The sequence below is a fragment of the Polypterus senegalus genome, chromosome 3, assembly GCF_016835505.1.
Source record: "Polypterus senegalus isolate Bchr_013 chromosome 3, ASM1683550v1, whole genome shotgun sequence".
NCBI classification, from domain to species: Eukaryota; Metazoa; Chordata; class Cladistia; order Polypteriformes; family Polypteridae; genus Polypterus; species Polypterus senegalus.
The window spans coordinates 83,175,378-83,197,981 of record NC_053156.1 but is presented as its reverse complement, the minus strand read 5'-3'; the positions used below and the strand labels follow the sequence as shown (position 1 = coordinate 83,197,981).

The 22,604-nt window shown below is 38.0% G+C and overlaps 1 protein-coding gene across 1 annotated transcript in view; it reads left to right on the top strand.

The window, feature by feature from the left end:
* epm2a (EPM2A glucan phosphatase, laforin) overlaps positions 1–22,604 on the top strand; it is a 183,375-nt gene that overhangs the window by 127,041 nt on the left and 33,730 nt on the right. Inside the window, exon 2 of the mRNA XM_039747522.1 lies at positions 18,420–18,594. Coding sequence (XP_039603456.1) covers positions 18,420–18,594 — 175 coding nt within the window. The remainder of the gene's footprint in view (positions 1–18,419; positions 18,595–22,604) is intronic.

Sequence of the window (22,604 nt, the reverse complement as noted above, 5' to 3'; positions counted from 1 at the left end):
CATCCTAGTATTCTAACAACACACAGCTCCAAGAGGATAACTCTTGGAAATCTAAATTGACATAGAAGCCAGTCATAATCATCTATAAATATGCTCTTTCTTCTATTGAATTAAATTCCTTTATTGTCATTGTATGGGACAATGAAATTAAATAAGTAACTCCTCCATAAACTAATTTTCCCATAAAATGTTAAAATAATAATACAATAATAAAACAATGAACAATCTACAATATGAAAGCTTAAGTATAACATATGTGTACATATAGTGCAATAAGTGCAAATGGTCCATAAAGTGGCTCAGGTTGTTAAATATATCAGTTGCAGTGCAAGTATACAGTAAGGCAATTGTAATTATTAGTACAAACAGTTCTACCGGGAGCACTTGATGGACTGATTGAGTGCGTTTATAGCTCTTGGGATGAAACTGTTTCTGGGCCTCGAAGTCTGTGAAGAAAAAGGACTGAAGAGTTTGCCAAATGGGGGATGTTCAAATAGACTGTGGCATGGGTGAGTGGAATCCATGCAGATGCTGGTGGCTTTCTTGAGGGAGCATGAGCTATAAATGTCCTCTAGGGCTAGAAGCTGTATTCTGATAATCCTCTGTGCTCTCGACTCAACCCACTGTGCAACTTTCTGATCAGCTGCTGTGCAGCTGTGGTACCACACACAGATACAATGGGTTAAAATAATCTCAGTGGTGCATTGAAAGTAACAACGCTAAAGCAGCTGTGGTATTTGGAATAGTTTGGTCATTCTGTGCACCGTTATAGTGTTACAGAATGATTACAATCATGTGCCTTAAATTTGTAAACGATATGCAACTAAAGAAAGGGTGACCACACAAAATGTAGCACTGCTTTGATTCTGGGTGCCACCCATTTGCAAAGCTGAGCAGAAAAGAATACAGTGGAACCTCGGTTCACGACCATAATTCGTTTCAAAACTCTGGTCGTAAACCGAGTTGGTCGTGAACCGAAGCAATTTCCCCCATAGGATTGTAAGTAAATACAATTAATCCGTTCCAGACCGTACGAACCGTATGTAAATCTATACTAATAAAAGGCAAAGCCCTCATTGACTGACTTACTGACTGACTCACTGACTGACTCATCACTAATTCTCCAAGTTCCCGTGTAGGTAGAAGGCTGGAATTTGGCAGGCTCATTCCTTACAGCTTACTTACAAAAGTTGGGCAGGTTTCATTTCGAAATTCTATGCATAATGGTCATAACTGGAAGCTATTTTTCTCCATATACTGTAGTGGAGTTGAGCTGGATGGCCGTGGGGGGCGGAGTTTCGTGTGACGTCATCACGCCTCCCATGTAATCACGTGAACTGACTATCAATGCAGTACATAGAAAACCAGGAAGAGCTCAAAAAAGCGCTGAAGAAAACATGCATTATATAATTGAGAAGGCAGCGAAACAATAAGAAGCGAGCGACTGACATATACAACCATATTCATGAGCGCTGCTACTTCGGAAACAAAGCACGGTGTAAACCTGAAGTTTAAATTAAGTTCATAGACAGGCTGCCGCTGGTGTTTGTAATTTAGTGCCTTCCCATATAAGGCCGTCCATCAGCGGCAATCCAATAGAAACACTGCCGCTAAATATTCACGGGTGAAGGACTGTGCTTATGCAGAGGAAGATGAGATGGTCAGGGTGGTGTTTGGCACAAACTCAGTGAAACTGCGAGAGAAACTTTTAATTGCCGGGTCTTAGCTAAAATTACATACAGCCGTGGACATCACACGAGATGGCACCAGCACAGCTGGGAACCTTCGATGCAAGAACACCAAGCGGCTCACATGAACTGACGCAGTGCACAGACAAAAAGCAACAGTTCCAAAGAGTGCTGAACAAAACCAAATTACACAAGACAGTGTAAAAAAACCCGTGCATGCAGTGTGTCACATCTCAGATAAAGAGGAAGACGAGCTGTTTATTGATGCAGTAAGAAACGAATCGATGAATGAAACCTCTTATCTTTACAACGATTGACAAACACGGAATTTAACTTGAACACAACACATCATACAAATACGACCCTGATTGAAACAAATAATGATAATCAAATCCTTGATGACAGCAACACTCACAAAACAATTACTGTATATTGACAATCATGTTACGTTATTTTTAAAATGTTCCCTTTTTTTTTCATAACTTCTTTAACACACTACTTCTCCGCTGCGAATATATATACAGTGGTGTGAAAAACTATTGCCCCCTTCCTGATTTCTTATTCTTTTGCATGTTTGTCACACAAAATGTTTCTGATCATCAAACACATTTAACCATTAGTCAAATATAACACAAGTAAACACAAAATGCAGTTTTTAAATGATGGTTTTTATTATTTAGGGAGAAAAAAAACCCAAACCTACATGGCCCTGTGTGAAAAAGTAATTGCCCCCTGAACCTAATAACTGGTTGGGCCACCCTTAGCAATAATAACTGCAATCAAGCATTTGTGATAACTTGCAATGAGTCTTTTATAGCGCTCTGGAGGAATTTTGGCCCACTCATCTTTGCAGAATTGTTGTAATTCAGCTTTATTTGAGGGTTTTCTAGCATGAACCGCCTTTTTAAGGTCATGCCATAGCATCTCAATTGGATTCAGGTCAGGACTTTGACTAGGCCACTCCAAAGTCTTCATTTTGTTTTTCTTCAGCCATTCAGAGGTGGATTTGCTGGTGTGTTTTGGGTCATTGTCCTGTTGCAGCACCCAAGATCGCTTCAGCTTGAGTTGACGAACAGATGGCCGGACATTCTTCTTCAGGATTTTTTGGTAGACAGTAGAATTCATGGTTCCATCTATCACAGCAAGCCTTCCAGGTCCTGAAGCAGCAAAACAACCCCAGACCATCACACTACCACCACCATATTTTACTGTTGGTATGATGTTTTTTCTGAAATGCTGTGTTCCTTTTCGCCAGATGTAGCGGACATTTGCCTTCCAAAAGTTCAACTTTTGTCTCATCAGTCCACAAGGTATTTTCCCAAAAGTCTTGGCAATCATTGAGATGTTTCTTAGCAAAATTGAGACGAGCCCTAATGTTCTTTTTGCTTAACAGTGGTTTGCGTCTTGGAAATCTGCCATGCAGGCCGTTTTTGCCCAGTCTCTTTCTTATGGTGGAGCCGTGAACACTGACCTTAATTGAGGCAAGTGAGGCCTGCAGTTCTTTAGACGTTGTCCTGGGGTCTTTTGTGACCTCTCGGATGAGTCGTCTCTGCGCTATTGGGGTAATTTTGGTCGGCCGGCCACTCCTGGGAAGGTTCACCACTGTTCCATGTTTTTGCCATTTGTGGATAATGGCTCTCACTGTAGTTCGCTGGAGTCCCAAAGCTTTAGAAATGGCTTTATAACCTTTACCAGACTGATAGATCTCAATTACTTCTGTTCTCATTTGTTCCTGAATTTCTTTGGATCTTGGCATGATGTCTAGCTTTTGAGGTGCTTTTGGTCTACTTCTCTGTGTCAGGCAGCTCCTATTTAAGTGATTTCTTGATTGAAACAGGTGTGGCAGTAATCAGGCCTGGGGGTGGCTACGGAAATTGAACTCAGGTGTGATACACCACAGTTAGGTTATTTTTTAACAAGGGGCAATTATTTTTCACACAGGGCCATGTAGGTTTGGATTTTTTTTCTCCCTAAATAATAAAAACCATCATTTAAAAACTGTATTTTATGTTTACTTGTGTTATATTTGACTAATGGTTAAATGTGTTTGATGATCAGAAACATTTTGTGTGACAAACATGCAAAAGAATAAGAAATCAGGAAGGGGGCAAATAGTTTTTCACACCACTGTATATACACAGTATATAGTATATACTTTTGCCCACCCCTGTATATATCTATCTATTATATAAAAAAATCTTGAATTGAGATGTGATCATCTCAGAGAGACACTTTGACGTCACATGAGACTAGACATTACAACCTTAGGAAGCAAGACCCATGAGACGGTGACTTTTGCACGTCACACCCTACTTACAAACAATTTAAAACAAGTTCATGGAAATCTAACCTTGCAGTTGTTGGAATGCTTTTGGCAGACACACTTCATGTGCTTCCAGCACTTAAAAATGTTATACGTTCTAGATGGCATGTGAATGACTAAGTGAAGAAGAAAGAGCAGCACATCGAAAAGAGACACAAAAGTGTTGGAGAGAAAAGAAGGCAAGAAAGGATGTACAAGAGAACAATAATAATCTATGTGGAAACTCAGAAAATAAGGAAAGTAATAATCAGCCTGGACGTCCCGCGAGAGACACTTTGACGTTCCACAAGAGACACTTTAACTTCCCACTAGACAAAGCAGTGAGATCAAAGGACATGTGCTGTGTAGGGTTTTAAATGATCTATGCGCAGCGTGACAAACAGAACATGTAGCTCAGCAGCAGAAAGACAGCAGCTGATCCGACCACATCTCCTTAGCTTGCATTCAGCACCCCAGTCCCCCCCCACCCCACCCCCCACAACGCGAGCGGAAGAGAAGCAAAGTAGCATGGTGAGCAAACAAAGCGATGACAGCTGCTGTACAAGCTTTGAAATTTTCAACGCACAGCGCGATAAGCAGAACACACAGCAGAAAGACAGCAGCTGATCCGTCTGCATCTCCTTAGCTTGCATTCAGCCCTCAAGCAGCCCCCCCCCACCCACCTTCACAACGCGAGTGGCAGAGACCTGAAGTGGCACGGGATGTGGTAAGCGAGCAAAGCGAGGACAGCTGTTGTACAGGCTTTGAAATGTTCAATGCGCAGTACAAGAAGCAGCACACGCAGCATGGCAGTAGGAGCAGTAAGCAAGCAGGTGATCCGTCCGCATCTACAAAGCGTGCTTTCAGCCACCCCTGAGACGCGAAGTGGCTAGTGCGTGGCGCGCCCCAGGATGTGGGAGGGGAGGTGGTGTTGCAAAGCCCCCTAATATATATATATATATATATATATATATAAACTAATATATATATATATATATATATATATAATATACACACACACAGGGGTGGGCAAAAGTAGGTTTAAAGTTGTGAGTATGTGAAACAAAGAGTTTATTCTTGAATTATTATTTAGTTGAGCACTTACAAGATTGTACTTAAGTACATTGTGGCACTGTGACATCCTTTCAAGTCAATAAAGTTAATAAAGCTATTGAGTTAATAAAGCTATTGTAATAATCATAACTTGCATGTTTCGCTCCTGCCTTGCACCATGTGGTAGCTGGGATACTCTTCAGCACCCCCTACAACCCTATTCAGGACAAAGCAGTTTAGAAAATGAAAGACATGGAAGGATGTTGATATTGAGACTTTTTATATTGACAATTTGTTTACATTGTTTGAACAATCTCTTTTAGTAATTGCAGCTGGGAAGAACTGCTAAAAGAAATCTACTTGATTACTCAACAGTATCTACTTTAAAACCTACTATAGACAGTGAAGTAGTAATGTAGATATAGGTGGTATGTCCTAACCTCACTGTTTTTAAAATGGTGCACATCTAGATAGCCTGAGGCAGAGTTGGGAGCAGGATACCTTTCAGTAGTAATGGGAACTTGCAAACGAATTGTTCTTTTTGAAAGACTGTTTTCAGTGAGTCATACAATTCAATTTGCAAGTGAGAATGAATTGATTCAGTGGAGCCTTATGGGAGTGCTAAAGCACCTGCGTGCCCTGAGTGATGTCCTCAGCTTCTTTTGTTTCTCTGAGGCTGATAGATGTTTAAACACAAACAAGAACCGTCTTGCTGATGATTCTGTCATTTATAAAGCATGCACAATACAGTAACAACACATTTATATTAGAATGTATTTTTTTTGTACAATTCATTATTACAATTGTTTCAAACTGAACATATAAATAATATTAAAACTAATATGTTTATGTCACTTTGTACCTTCAATGGGTAAGGCAGGACAGGGTGCACGTCCATCCCAGAGCAAACACATTCACCCACATATACCTCAACCATGCACTAATGCCAAATAAGCATCCCCAATCCATCTAACATGCATGCCTTTGGACTGTCGGAAAGAAAACAGAGCACTCATAGGAAACCCATGTAGACATGGGGAGAACATTCAAATTCTATGCTGGGAGGACCTGAGACATGAACCCTGGTCTCCTTACTGCAAGGCAGCAATGCTACCACTGCGCCACCATGCCATCCTGCCTTCAAAGTGTTACATTTAATTATCTTCTAGGGGTGTAATTAAAAGTGGCATCTCAGCCTTAAAATGTCTCCTGCACTGAAAACATGTACTGAGGGAGTGTTGAACCATCACATTTCAGCTTAGATAATTGTAATTAATGATGACAGGAAGATGATTTTAAGTGTGTTACTGTGTTACAACCAGGACATAATCTTATTTACGTATGTTTTACTTTTAAATATTACACCGGAGATAGAAGGTGTCAGTGGGTTTTTTTTTTTGAGGGAAAAGCTATACTTGATATCAATATTTTTTGCAATATTTGTGTATTCATTGTTAATCATTATACTGTATGGATCTTCTACTTGTTTATCTACAAAATCTTATGTGAAGCCCTCCATCCAGTTAAACTATCTACATACAGGGTGGTCCAGATCTAATTATGCACTTATGAAAAGGCGAACACATCACATCCGCTGTTTGACTGACAACCGTCTCCCCGCCATTTTGGAATGCAGGGCAGGTGCTGGCATCTATCGGCAACAAAAAGAATTTTTTGTGAATTTTCTATGTAGTAAACTTAATAAGTTATAGCGTAATGAAAATTGCATAACTAGATCTGGACCACCTGATACAATGACATCTTTACTGTCTATCCAAAAACAAAGCTATTGACATTTGTGAGTTAAACTATAAATATTATTTTATATTCACCTTGTAAATTATGCCATATGTAATTTGCAAGGTGTAAAGGTACTGTATATTGAGTGTGCTATTGTAGTTAAGATGCTTGTGTTGAATTTACAAAGTCTGATCATTCATTTTTCAAACTGTGTCATTATGGGGAGCTAATTGTTATGCCTACACAATCAAGGACCAGCCAGGCGGTAATCCTGGATAGGAAATCACTGCATCAAAGTGGACACTCTCTAACACACAGTCTCATTCATACAAGGTTTAAGTCATGAATTAACTTAACACAAACCACTGTGGAATGTGGGAGGAAAGCCTTCGCAGAAATGTGGAGAATATGCAAGAACCACAGAGACAGTGACACTGGGTCTCCTTCTCCTGGTGCTATGAGGCTGCAAAACTCACCATAGTGAGTAATACAAAAATTAAATGGAATCCAAAGTGCCACAGAATGAAACATGTATTTATTAATGAGTCCTTTTTTTGTATTAGCACTTTTAATGATAAATATTTAAACAAATCATTAAAGCTCTTTTGCGCATAAGTTAGCAGATTCAGATTAACTCATACAGAAAGGCAAGTGAAACAAAAGGGGTCTGTTCTATGGAGGAATTCTCTTCATTCTTGAAAGCAAAAAAGGAATTTGTTCATCTTGCACTGTCATTATTTATTTTACTCTGGCATGGGTAATATTAACTAGTTTTATGAAAACTATATGACTTGGGTTTTACATGTTGGCTGGATATGCAAGTGGGTATTTTCATTGTACTCTGTACACATGACAGTACTGCTAATACTACTAGTATTTAACTAATTCTATATCTGCAGTATAAATCACTCTTTTTCCACTAGTCCATTAATTCTGGTTCCACTTTTAAGCTATATTGCGCCATTCCTTCTTATCTTCCTTTTCAGCTGTTTCTTGTCAAGACATGTAGATCATCAGCTTGATTCAAATTATGTGTTTTGAGGGATTTAACCTGTTTTTTTTAAGCTTATTTCATGAAGACCTGCTCAGATGTAGGTTCATTTCCTTGTTTATGAAATTCTAGTGGTATAAAAGTAATAGGTCTTAACCAGCATGGTGCACTAAAATCTTGTCACAGTTTGTTTCACATCTCAGGCAATTCTTATTATCACAGCTTGCCAGCCCAAAAATCTTTTTCCCCAAAGTATTTATGGGTCAAGTAATTTAAATTGGAGCAAAAGACAATAGTACTCCAAAGAGTGGAATGCTTCCTGTACTCTTTGCATAAATTATACAAAAAAAGGTACTGTACATAGTTATTCAGTAATAATATCTGTTTATAATTCATATACATCTTCTAAATTATGGAAAAAAAGAATCCAAAAGGCAAACCAACAGAATATAAATGTGCTGTTTTTCATCTGAAATGTCACCTCACTGCTTACCTTTCAATGTATTCATTTTCTATTCTCAAAATGTAATGTCCACTTGATATTCATGATATTGCACACAGGGGATTTGTGATATTTAAAAGTGCATTTGAAACCTGCAGTTGGCCTTTGGAGATGCTTGCACTTTTTTATCTTGGCAACAAATATATAACGTAATCTGAATGTCTGAAATTAAAGTGATGTGATTAGCCAAAAAGTATTATTCTGTTTGATAAGAAATGTTAAATGGTTTAAATTGCTAAAAAAAAACAAAACATTGCTGGTAAACAATGAATATTGGACAAAAAAATTCACATGCTTTCACTGGCCAACATTTGTTAAAATTCTAGTATCTAGTTACTTGCAAGCAATAAACTGTACATGTGTCTGAAAAAAATTGTGATTAAATCAAGACCAAGTCAAAGTGGCGTTGAGACCAAATCAAGATCAAGCCCATTTGATGGTAAAGCTGAGTCAATACCAAGACAGGAAGAAAAAGTCAGATTTGCCAATTTTCTGTTGGAGTTAGACCTTCCGCTCTACTGCAGATTCACTTTAGCCAATGGATTTAAGCACATTAAAGGTGGGGGATATGTGTAACAGGACACCTGAATGTTATAGTGAACATGTACCACTAATCCCAAACCAAAAATGTGGTCATACTTCAAATTACAGAAACTTACAAATTTATGATTATTTTTGAGTGATGTGTGAGACTAAAAATATGTTGTAATAATCAAAAAGCAATTAAAGTGAAGCAACAGTGTAGGATCAGATTAGGCCATATTATTTATTTCATGTATGGCTATTCACCTGGCTTTATACTCTGCACTCTGTAAAAATATGTCATAATACGTAACTATCACCCTCATGAAGTATGATATGCTGTGTTGAAGTAAAAGTCACATGTAGCTGAACTGAAACTTCACTTTTTCACAAACTACTCAACATCAGGTTTAATTCTAATGAGCTACACAAAGCCACAATGTCATTCTAGTTTGTTGTACCAGTGACATTTTCTGTGTTGGTAAATAACAAGAAATAGCCCACAAAAATAAATCTGTGCCAAACACGTTAGCATATAAATCAAAGTACTAGCCACCTAAACTACGTAAACTACGTTTGTGAAAGAATTCAGCTTTTCAAAGAGTTTGATTACCTGCTGTATATAGCACTTCTAAGTAATTAATTTCTCATCATCTAATATATTTTATACATTTTCCCTAATTTCTTTTTGCATATGTATACATCTTCATCCTAAGATGTCTTACAGGACCACAGAAGTCTGTGGATACACATGAGAAATAGGAAGACTTTTCTTATTGAGAGCTCTCTGCACATTTTAGTCATTTCACTTTACTTTTAAAGTGTAACAATGAAAGAGAAAAATACTTCCCTTTGTTGGACTGGACAGATTATGGATTAACAGTGTGTCTTTATTCTTTAAATCTGCAAAATCTGCTGTTTCATCATCCCTGCTTATCAGTCTCAGCACCGTTGTATCATCCGCAAACTTGATGATGTGGTTGGTATTGTGCGTGGCTGTGCAGTCGTGAGTCAGCAGGGTGAACAGCTGTGGACTAAGCACGCAGCCCTGCGGTGCTCCAGTGCTCAGTGTGATGATGCTGGAAGTGTTGCAGCCCATTCGAACTGACTGGGGCCTCTCTGTCAAGAAGAGAGGTGGTGTTCAGGCCCAACCTGCTCAGTTTTACAACCAGTTTTTGAGGGATATTGTGTTGAAGGCGGAGCTAAATTCAATGAATAGCATCCTGACGTATGTGTCTTTTTTTATCCAGATGTGTCCAGGGAGAGGTAAAGGGCAGAGCATATGGCATCCTCAGTTAACCTGTTTGAGCAGTATGCAAACTGAAGAGGGTCAAGGAAGGCTTATCCATTGTAGAGCCCTTTGAGACATATATCTAGAGTCAGAAATATTGTAGATGGGACTGATTTGGTATCACCATTTATACTATGTAGTCCATTTTAGGAGATGTTTGAGGAAAACTGGAATACCATGAGGAAAATCCACACAGACATACTGTAAATAGAATGTGTGCACTGCATATCGACAATGACTGGGCATGGGGTTTGAACTCAGGATGCTGGATCTGTGAAGCAGCAGCACTACTCACTGCTCCACTGGTTTATATAATATATAAAATTGAACATACAATATATATATAAACCAGTTTTCTTTATTAAAATGTAGGAACAACACCCCATCCCTATAAACACAGCTATAAAATAGATGCCCTTCTCAATTATGCATTGCTTGAAATCTCTCAACAGATAGCCCTTATTTTACATTTATATTATTTTTACATAGTGAACACCATGTTAAGGTGCTTTACTGGTACATATTATATGTATTTTTTACACTGTGAGTACAAGAATATTAAGTGACTTACTCAAGGTCACACAGTATATTAAGGGCTGGACTTGTTTAAAGTTAGTATGCCACTGCTTTGCTTGATAACTAAAAGTAAGGAAAATTTAGATTTTGGACAAGTATTTGTGGGTCTCCTGATAATTAGGATATGAGCAATTAAATAAATAGGTTGGAGAAAAAAATACATTCTATCAACAAGCCACATTTACAGACCAGATTTAGTAGTTAATTATGCCTGTGTTGTGTTAACCTCTGAACTCCCTTAAGACTAGGATGTTGTCTTATTCAGATGAAATTGCCTGTGTCATCACTTCTAGAGCAGATTTACAAAGCCTCAGACATGCCTGTGAGCATGAGAGTCTTAAAATGCCATGCAGAGATATATTTTACTAATGAATTCAGTGACTAAATCTGTTATAAACTGGCACATTTAAATTACCGTGTAATGAGGTGAAAAAATTAGCCTCTTAAATGCAGAAGTTAGTTTGCCAGTGTGTAAATTGCATGCATCATATAAGCAGGAATATTTCAACCTACAAGCTGTACAACAATTTATACTCAGTATATTTTTAAGTCCAGGTGGCACTTTACCCCTAAATCTTTTTCATTTTTACTATAAAAGTATCATGATATCATTGTGATTAGTGTTGTGCCCCACCAATAACCTTATTCTGTAAAAATGTGATTCCATTAAAATTATGTTTTTAGTGATTGATCTACTTTAGTTTTGACTAGTGTTTGCCTATTTGTATTGATCAGTCTATTTTCATGGCCAACAAAGCAATACAGGACCTTTTTTATCATTATAATTACCATAATTAATTCCAAAGAGCCCTGCGGTGGGCTGGCGCCCTGCCGGGGGTTTGTTTCCTGCCTTGCGCCCTGTGTTGGCTGGGATTGGCTCCAGCAGACCCCCGTGACCCTGTAGTTAGGATATAACGGGTTGGATAATGGATGAATGGATAATTCCAAAGACATGCAGGTTAGGTGTGGTGTGTGCTGGTGTGTGTGAGTGTGTTCCTCTGAAGTGGACTGGTGTCTTGTCCTGAGGATTGGTTCTACCTTGTGCCCTATGCTAGATGGAATAGGCTCCAGCCCCCAACAGACCTGTTCAAGACTAAGCAATCTTAGAAAATGGATTGATATGGTATTATTATGGACATTATATAATGACATTTTTCAACAGGTTGATTAATCCTAGATGTTCTGGTTTTCATTTTTACAGACATATCTCAATTCTAATATGTTGATTCTGAAAAGCCATGGTGTAGTGATTAACATTGTTGCCTCTCAAGATTGTGGTTTCAATCCATGGCCTGGTCATTGTCTTTGTTGACTTTGCATGCTGTTCTAGTCTGAACTCTAGATTACTTTAAAGATTTGTAGGTTAGGTTTGATTGATCACTCTAAATCACTCCAGTGTTAATGTCAATAGATGTACCTAGGTGAAGACTTCTGCCCTTCCCAGAGTTAGCTGCTGCCTTGTGTGTAATGCGGGAGAGAAAGGTTTGGGTGCCTGAGGGCATGAATTGGAATGATTAGTTTTAAGGAAATCAATAGACAGAATGATTTGTTTTTTTGTTTCTGTTTTGAAATATGCATTAAAATAATTAATTTTATAATGTTTACATGCCGTGTTAAACACAAAGATACAGAAGAAAGAAGAGCCATATGTTGAAATGTTACAGCACAGTGGAGCCAAGGATTGTGAATAATTCATTTATGTTAATATTATAAAAATTGGCACATTAGATCCTATTGACATCCCTGAGAAAAATGTCTAAAAATCTTTTTTTGCTGGTTTCTTATACAGATAATCTATTTTCTCTGATGCTAGAGTCCTAACTTCTTACTCCTTACGGTTTATTCATTTTGTTATTCTGAATTAATTTGAAAAAAAAAACAAAAGCTGAGTCCTGACACAAGAAAACATCACTATCTTATAACTCTTGGTTAAAATTCACTTACAGGCCATTTAATAAATAACACATCATAGACTGTGTATCTAAGCTGCTTATAATGCATTAGATTGTATGTTATTCAGTTGGGCTACAGGATGGATAGATGGACCGTAATTAAAAACTGTTAAGATTTTGTCTTGGTCACTATTACAAGTGTTAATCCTTAAATACTACTCTGACTTCCTTGAGACCCTGCAGTCCTGTTCATCTATCCATTTTCTGAACTTGCTTTTTCCATTACAAAATCACAAAGACCCACGTTCATTCCCAGTTGAGGACAGAGCACCAACTCTGTATGGAAGTCCAGTTCATCACAAGTTACTGTGACACAGAAGCCCACACAATTTAGAGTTGCCAATCAACATGCACATTTTTGGGAGAAAACTGAAGAATCTGGAGACAGCCCAATGAAAAGCTCTATAAACTGCACATAGACAGTGACAGGACTGGGATCTGAACCTAGCTCCCTAAAATGGTGGGGTAGCAGCAGGAACCACTGCACCCCAAACCTGCAGCTTTAAATGTGGCCTTTCTGTAGCAGATTTCTTGCTTTGCCAGACCTTTTAATTGTGATCAATATTGATGAGAGCTGTACTGAATAACTGGAGTTGGGTCATTATTAGCTTAGTAAAGTTTCAGAAATACTAAACAATCAGTGCTAAGTGCTGAGGTCCTATTCAAGCATTCCAGTATTCTCATATATTCTGACCTTGGCTTCTAGGCACTTAGCACTTCAAATGCCTTCTTGGCATTTTGCCTGTTTTTCATTTGATTACAGTCAGCATAAAAAGAATTGAAATGGATAAATTTGAATTACTGCAGTCTTCCATAGAGGAATCATTAAAGCATCACGAGTAATGTAACCTAACTATAAACGCAAAAATAAAGTAGGGAAAAAATATGCAATAATGAAGATGATGGGAACTGAGGAGGAGTAAACCATTCTTAATTCATTCAGTTTTTTTTTACTTTAATTAGTTCTATGTTTTTCCAGTGATCCTCATTAGCCTACTTTCTTTGTTCTTTCCACCACCTTTAAATATCTGGCCATATTTTTCTAACTTGAGAATGCCAAGCAGCATATTCAAAAAAGTCCATACTGTATAATTTATCCCTCCAATATGCTCATACTCTTCTAGTTGCCAATATATCCTCCCTGCTAGTGACATGAATGTTTTAGGCTTTTCATCTTTCTTCAACAGTTACTAAAGAAACACCTTTTCTCATATATACAGTAAATCAATTGTTTAGGCACCTACATTTTTTTTAACATTTTCTGACTGTAGAGCAAAATGGAAATCTTTTGTTGTACAAAAGCAGGTTTTAATAAATATTTGAACTATTTGTTACTCAATTAAATATTATCTGAATACGTTAACTAAGTTAACACGATTGACAGAGGTATATACACATTTGTACAGAGTATTACAGTGGTGTGAAAAACTATTTGCCACCTTCCTGATTTCTTATTCTTTTGCATGTTTGTCACAACAATTCTGCAAAGATGAGTGGGCCAAAATTCCTCCAGAGCGCTGTAAAAGACTCATTGAAAGTTATCGCAAACGCTTGATTGCAGTTATTGCTGCTAAGGGTGGCCCAACCAGTTATTAGGTTCAGGGGGCAATTACTTTTTCACACAGGGCCATGTAGGCTTTTTTTTCTCCCTAAATAATAAAAACCATCATTTAAAAACTGCATTTTGTGTTTACTTGTGTTATATTTGACTAATGGTTAAATGTGTTTGATGATCAGAAACATTTTATGTGACAAACATGCAAAAGAATAAGAAATCAGGAAGGGGGCAAATAGTTTTTCACACCACTGTATGTTAATTTAATATTTACTTACTAATAGCCTTTGGCAAGCCTCCGCATGAATCAATGAAGAGATCATGAAGTAATGACTGGTGATAAGCATTTGAAGACCTAATGAACGTCTGAGGTAGAGGTGTGTAATGAAAGGATCTCTGTAGAAAGGAATATCAGCTAGAGAAAATCACCTCCCTTGAGGTGTCTGTAAAGAGTACAGAGTCATTGCTAGCACCTAAGGATTTTGAACATACTGTAATTCTAGAGTCTATGACAGATTGAGATTCTCTTGACCCCTTGAACCTTCAGACCAAACTTCAGACACCATGTAAAAGTCCAATAATTGACTTTATTATTACACAACAGTGCACCAAGCACTCTCCTCTCCACTATACTCATTAAATTAATCACAAATACAATAAACCAATCCTCCACACTCCCAGATGCGTTGCCACCCTTCCACCCAGCTGAGCTCCCCGTCTGGGAGCTGTCACAGTCCTTTTAAAGTCCCTGACCCGGAAGTGTTCCAATCCCCAGTACATGTGATCCTTATCACTTCCGGGTCAGATAAAAAAAAAATCCTTTTCTTCATCCTGGAAGTATGTCACTTCTGCTGTCGCTCTGCCTATGATGCACTTCCGGGTTATAGGGCACATATGACTCTCTATGCCTCCCTGCAGCATCCTCTGTTGGCCCCTGGGGTATCCAGCAGGTTTGTAAGGGAAAACTCCATAGTCCATGATTCCCTGCTGGCATCCGGGGCACCTCCATCCTGCAGGGAGAGCTCCATCTGGCGGCCTGGGGGTATTGGCTGTGATGACAAGCCGGCCATGGACCACAAGTCATATGTGTTGGTATGAAAGCAACTATTAAAGCCAATTAAAGGTGGGATTGGAGGCTATGCAGAAGAACAGATTGAGTATTGGTGGTTCCTATAGTCTTGCAATGCTAATGTAACATCCATCAGTGAGTTTTGTAAATCTGTTTTTTCCACATCACAGTTTCCAAGAGCCTAGGCTTATCCTGACAACACTGAGTCCAAGGTACAGAACAAACTCAGGTGGTGTGCCAGTCTGCTGTGGGCAGAGTTGCCAGATTATCTTTAGCCAAGTTGTACAGTATGTATGGTATCTGAGATTAAACTCCATGTAGACAATATGCATGTCAAAGCACTTGCATAGTTAAGGCCTTCCCAGTATAATCCCCTGCATTGAACACAATGCTGGCTGGATAGGCCATAACTCAGGAAAGGTTTTAAATCATGGATTAACTCACTTTAAAAGTGGATGGGGGAATAGGAGGACAATGCACCCAAATGACACATAGTTTTTCTTCTTTATTTTTTCCAACCATGTGTCTGAATGTAAACCTAAGAAATCTGTGCTGCAAACTGGAAAAAAATCAGATCTGTATTTGGTCATACCCTTAATTGATTACTGTCGATCTCTGATTTGTGGTTCTAAAACTAAATTGGCTTTCAAGAGACTCCGACTTGACTTCCATCATAACTACACCACATAAAAGGGGTCTGTGTCACAGCCACAATTAAATAACCAGACCTGATTACACAACGTATTGTATAGTGCCATTCTGCATCGTCTTAGTGTAATTATAGAACATCTGTATGTTTCATCACTGAAGAAAAAAAATTCCATTTCAATTTTCCAAACCTGCTTATCCAAAGCACCGCCACTGGGTGTAAAGCAGGAACAGTCCCTAGGCAGAGTGCCAGTCTATCAGAGAGTAAACACACTCACACACAAACATACACTAAAGTTAGTTTAGCATTGGCAATTCGCATAACCTGCAAGTCCTTTGACTATGGGAAGATAAAAGAGCATCCAGAGGAAACCTACATGGACACTGGGAGAATGTGCAAACTCCACACAAGAAGCTTATCAATCATCAATTACCATTTACGGGCCATCAAGTATCTAGCACTGTAACTTAATTAAAGGTACATAGAGTTGTAGAACATTTTCTAAATACTGGTAAACTTGTTGTAAAATGTTACAAAAACCAGCATTTAAATGAAACTTAATATTCATCCTAATAGTGAATTGTGTTCAGAGATTTTTCATGTAAGAATAATAGATTTTGAGATAGGACAGCTATACTCACTAATCATGGCTCCAGAGAGTGGTGATGTGCTGCATGTTGATTAGCACAAGCAAGTACAAATTTCCCTGCACTCTGTACATTTGACCACAGTGACTGTATAATGACCCTATAATGAACAATGTCTTCAAATTATTGCTGTTGCAGTATGTTCTTATGACAACCACAGCAATCCCAAAACACCTTATTGAGCTTAGCTTTCAATCCAATATAAAATTATCTATCCAAACAAGAATTTTTTTTCTTTTGGATTGTTTTCCACCCTAATATTTTTGATTCTCCAGGTATTTATAAACTTCATTCCATGTGATTCTTACTGCATGCTTTTTAGATGTTATGATCCTTTTGCACCCGTTGAAAGACACACAATAAGGAGATGTTTTGGAAAGAAACTTGCATTCTTGCAGTTTACAGTTTATCACTTTTCTTTAATTTTGTCATTGTCCTTTGTATTGTGCTTATTATCTTTGAATTTTTTGAAGCTTTGGCCTCTTCAATAAACATGTGTTTTATATTCATCATCCATCAAAGAGGACCTGATTACAGTTTTGACAGTAGAATGCAGACACGATGCATGGTATTAATGAGACTTGTGTGTGGTAGATATGATTACTATATGATTACAATTACTCCAGAGCCATGGCTGCAAATTCCAGGAATTGCCTGTTTCGAGTTTGTACATTTTACTTGTCTGTTTGCATTTTCTCCTGTTTCCCTCCACATCCCAAAGACAGGCAGGTTAAGTTGACTGGCATCTTCAAATTCATCCAGTGTAATTAATCATGAGTGTCCCCTGGGTTGGACTGACTCCCCATTCCAGATTAAAATTGGAGTAAACAGGTTCAGATTAAGCATGGATAATAAGTGATGACAGAAAGAAAGAAAGAACGTGTTAGTAAAAGTTCAGGCTTCTCCGGCATCTTCATTTTACATCTTCTATATTTTCCTTCTTGCAGGAACACAGCAGGTGCCATGCTGTTACAGATCTTTCAATGCTACAGTATGTTTACTGAATATATTGTACAGCAGGCAGCAATGTGTAATTGTACTACTCTGCTATACATACATTTTTATTGAATATTTTTAATGCTTTACATGCACTTCATTAATGTATATTAGGGCACATACTGTATTTGTCTTATTTCATTTTAGTTTTAGTTTTGAAATGTCTATTTAAATTCTTAAAATATCAAGTAAATAATGTTAATTTGCTTTTTTTAGTAATCTGTTTGCTACATTGTACCATGAACCATATTGTCACTGCCTTTCTGAGTTTGTTCCACTGTCAGGACTAGCAACAAATATTTTTCATTGTCCTGTAAAATATAATAACGACGCATTTATCTGGACTAAATTACAGAATTATTTTACATAGCATTTTTACATTGAACACCACTCCAAGGTACATTATAAGTACAGAAAAATGTGTTCAATATACATCATGCAACTAGAGGACAGACAATATAAGTTACTTGTCCTCAATAACACAATTAGAAATGCTTCCTAGTTTATTGCTTAATTTCTTTGCCACTAAACCACAATGCCCACTGGATTATCTTGGCTTTCTTCATTGCCTTCTGGAATCAGTGGGTTTTTATTAGTATTAATTTGGACATTACTATTAAAAGGTGGAGTGGTGGCTCTGAGGCTAAGCATCTGTGCTGATATCTGGAAGGTTGCTGGTTTAAATTCCATTACTACTAGAAGGGATTCTACTCTGTTGGGCCCTTGAGCAAGGCCCTTAACCTGAAAATTGCTCCTGGAGTGCTGTTTAATGGTTGACACCGCGCTCTGAGCTCCATAAAGGTCATGCAAAAAGACAGTTTTCCCTTAGGGATTAATACAGTGTACCAAATATTAAGAGAATATATTTTTTATTGTTCTTTTTTAGGCAATGGACCTCATCATGACAGATGCTGCACTTACAATGAGTGCAATGTGGTGGACGGTGTTTACTGTCATCCAATTGGACACTGGATTGAAATGACAGGCTACACCAATGAGATGAAGCACACTACAGATTTTTATTTTAACATCGCAGACTATCAAGCCATGCACTTTTCAAGGTAAAATTGAAAACAGCGTTCCATACTGTCCTTATACTTGTAAGATTGCGGTAATTTTGTGGTGTGGGGAGGTCATCTAAAAGTAGCAGCAGCATTTAATGAACTAAACCATTTAAATAATTTCCCAACACTGAACAGTCTGCAGATTTTCTCACCCAGTTTTCTTAATTTCATATTAGTAACATTTCATGTTTTTGGTTAGTGGTCTTAAAGAATAACAGCTTCCCGGAGCACTTTGCATGAAATACAGCTAAATAAATAAGATGTAAATGATGTATTCCGTTATTTGGTAAAGTTATATGATCTGTTGCTGCAGCAAGGTTAATGATTAATGTTGTCCTTTACAGGTTAAACCTAGTCAGTAAGCCATATTTTCTTCTTAAATATTGGACTTTACAATCCAGATATTTGCACCTATGATCTGGGGTCCTACCACTTAATATAAAAATGACCAGGTGCATATGCTCAATGAGTTCACTCTTTTCACTAGATGGTCATGTGTCTAGTTCAGCATCTCGGGACCCTGGGACACTTGTGCTGTGGTTACAGAAAATCCATGATACTGCTCTTTGATAATTTGCACATAAATTGAATGAGGTTTAATGTGGATTGAACATTTCATATCTTTATGGTGTCAGGTGGTCATCTGGATGTTTTGTTATTTATGTTAGCCAAGCATACTGTATGTAGCAGCAGGAACGTTCTAGTGAAAATGGTTAAAGAAAAGATGTGGGAGACCTTGAGTCACAAAAGCAAGGTAGGACCATTGGATCATATAAATGATTTAGATACGAATATAAGTAACAAGCTGGTTAAGTTTGCAGATGATACCAAGATAGGTGGATTAGCAGATAATTTGGAATCCGTTATATCATTACAGAAGGGCTTGGATAGCATACACGCTTGGGCAGATTTTTGGCATATGAAATTTAATGTCAGTAAATGTAAAGTATTACACATAGGAAGTAAAAATATTAGGTTTGAATACACAATGGGCAGTCGGAAAAATGAGAGTACATCTTATGAAAAGGATTTAGGAGTCATAGTGGACTCTAAGCTATCAACTTCCCAACAGTGTTCAGAAGCCATTAAGAAGGCTAACAGAATGTTAGGTTATATAGCACGATCTGTGGAGTACGAGTCCAAGGAGGTTATGCTCAACCTTTATAACGCACTGGTGAGGCCTCATCTTGAGTACTGTGTGCAGTTTTGGTCTCCAGGCTACAAAAAGGACATAGCAGCACTAGAAAAGGTCCAGAGAAGAGCGGTATAGGCTGATTCCAGGTCTACAGGGGTTGAATTATGAGGAAAGATTAAAAGAGCTGAGCCTTTACAGTTTAAGCAAAAGAAGATTAAGAGGTGACATGGCTGAAGTGTTTAAAATTATGAAGGGAATTAGTACAGTGGATCGAGACTATTATTTTAAAATGAGTTCATCAAGAACACAGGGACACAGTTGGAAACTTGTTAAGGGTAAATTTTGCACAAACATTAGGAAGTTTTCTGCAGTGGGCTGGTGCCCTGCCCAGGGTTTGTTTCCTGCCTTACGCCCTGTGTTGGCTGGGATTGGCTCCAGCAGACCCCCATGACCCTGTAGTTAGAAGATATAGCGGGTTGGATAATGGATGGATGGATTAGGAAGTTTTTCTTTACACAAAGAACCATAGACACTTGGAATAAGCTACCAAGTAGTGTGGTAGATAGTAAGACTTTAGGGTCTTTCAAAACTCGACTCAATGTTTTTTTGGAAGAAATAAATAGGTAGGACTGGCAAGCTTTGTTGGGCAGAATGGCCGCTTCTCGTCTAGAGTGTTCTAATGTTCTAATGTGACAGACCTTTTGTAGAGATTTTCACCATCTACAGATAACAAACGTCTTTGCACCATTAGGAGATAAATCACAGAAGCTGGGCTTTATTCATGTTTTTTTTTTTTACCACAGTTGCCATTGATGGTTGATTGTCAAGGATTCTGAACCAGTGTCAGACTTAAATGTTCTGGATTGATATGGACCAGTGTTATGCTTTCTTTAGTTATGAATCACACTCGTTTCAGAGAGCTGATGAGCATTGTTTTGGACATAGAACTCACATGCAAGACTATGCACATCACTAGAAGAACAGGTATCAGGATATGGGGTGCTGTCCTTGATGATAGAATGTCACCTGCATTACGTGTTAGGGTTGGGACAGCAAAAAATCATAGAGGCTGTCAATGGATGCTTTGTGGAGGAAGGAATGCACAGCCATGGCTGCAGTCTCTCAGGAATGCCTACTTGATGCCTGTACTCTTCTGTGCCCAGTCAGCCAAATGTGGCTAGCAGGAGCATCAGCTATAGTCCACTCCACTCCAGACTTCAAACAGACCTTTTCTCATGACAACATTTTGTTATTTCTTGTGCTGCTCACAAAAATGCCTTCCTATTTCATAGTAATATACATTTGCTGCATCCTGAATTTATCCAGATGCATTGGTGTTCCTGTTTCAGTCTGATACATTTCATTTAACACTCAGATAATTATTGAATATTTATATGAGAATCATTATGTTGCAAATAAAAAAAATGTCATCATCCTTTTTAATCAGTCACAATTTGTTTAATGGATTTGTAGCACAATATTCACTTGAATGTGCTACAGGAAACTATTCAACCCTCATATAATGTATAATGACCCTCATATGTGGCCTTGCAAAAATAGATGCTTTATTTTTGTTAATTAACAATCATTTTTTACTTATGCATCTTGTGTTCTTTATTCTGAATTCTGAACTGGACTAAGACTACAATTTTTTTGTTGTTGTCAGGAAGGAAATAAGGTTTATATCCACTCTATATATTTTATATCAAATCTCTCTATAATTAATAATACTATACTGCACTGTCTTACTTAAGTTGGGCATCCTGGGTATCAAATTCTTTGTAAAGAGTCAACTACCTAATCTTCTTCCTATTCTTACCTGTAAGTTAATAAATTGTGTTACAATAAACGACTCCAGACATCCGAAGAAGGTTTGGGGCAGCCACCCGTATATTGTAATCAAGGCTGCAAAAAGGTAGTTGCAAAAATAGCACATGGTAGTTTACACTACTGAGTCCAAGACAGAACTGATGACCAGAGGAAGGGGAGCAGTTTTTATGGAGAGTTGTCTGGAAGTGATGTTGCCCTCAAGGTAGGGACCGGAAGTGATGTCACACTCTGGGCTGGGACTAGAAGTGTCTTCCTCTGGGCTTCGCCACCTGACGGGATTTCCTGGGAACGGTCTGTAGGGAAGTGAGAAAGAGAGTTAGTGCACCCCTCTGCCCCCTGGTCGGACAAGTTGTTACGATTATATAAGCCCTTCAGGTGCTTCCCACTTGCACGTGTGTGACAACTGCTAACTTACATGCAGTCATCTGCTTGATCTGTGACCAAGCCTTCAGTATGTAAAAACCTGCACAATCCGTAAGCCTGCACTACTGATTTAGTGCTATTGACCATCCGTTCAGCTAATTGGATTGTTACTTGTTCTAAATCATTTAACATGTTAACCCCTGATTTATTTATTTTCATTTATAATTTCATTATGAAGTGTATGTTTTTACTTTTTTAGTATTTTGTGTGTGCTGTGTATTTCTTTCATATTCCAAATTGTTACTACAAGTTTTTGTACCAGCAAAATGGCAACAAATACTTTTAATTTTACCTTATAATAAATACTGTACCAATAAGAACTGCCCTAAATTATTCACATGTAATGAACAACAGCCTTTTTTAGGGCTGGTTCATGGCATAGGGTTATGATGCAATGCTAATTGGACTGAAAAAAAGGCTTTAAACTAGTTGTACAGGACTACCGCTTGGCTTGTGGGACACAGTGCAATTGTCTGTGATATGGGACTGATTTTCAGTCATCTTGATTTAAGAGGCGTTCTGGGAGGAAGCGAAAGGTTCAGGTAGTTTGCCCCTGGAAGTAACATCATAGGTGGAACAGAATCAGTCTTCCTTTTTGCAGAGGGATGAGCAGAGAGAT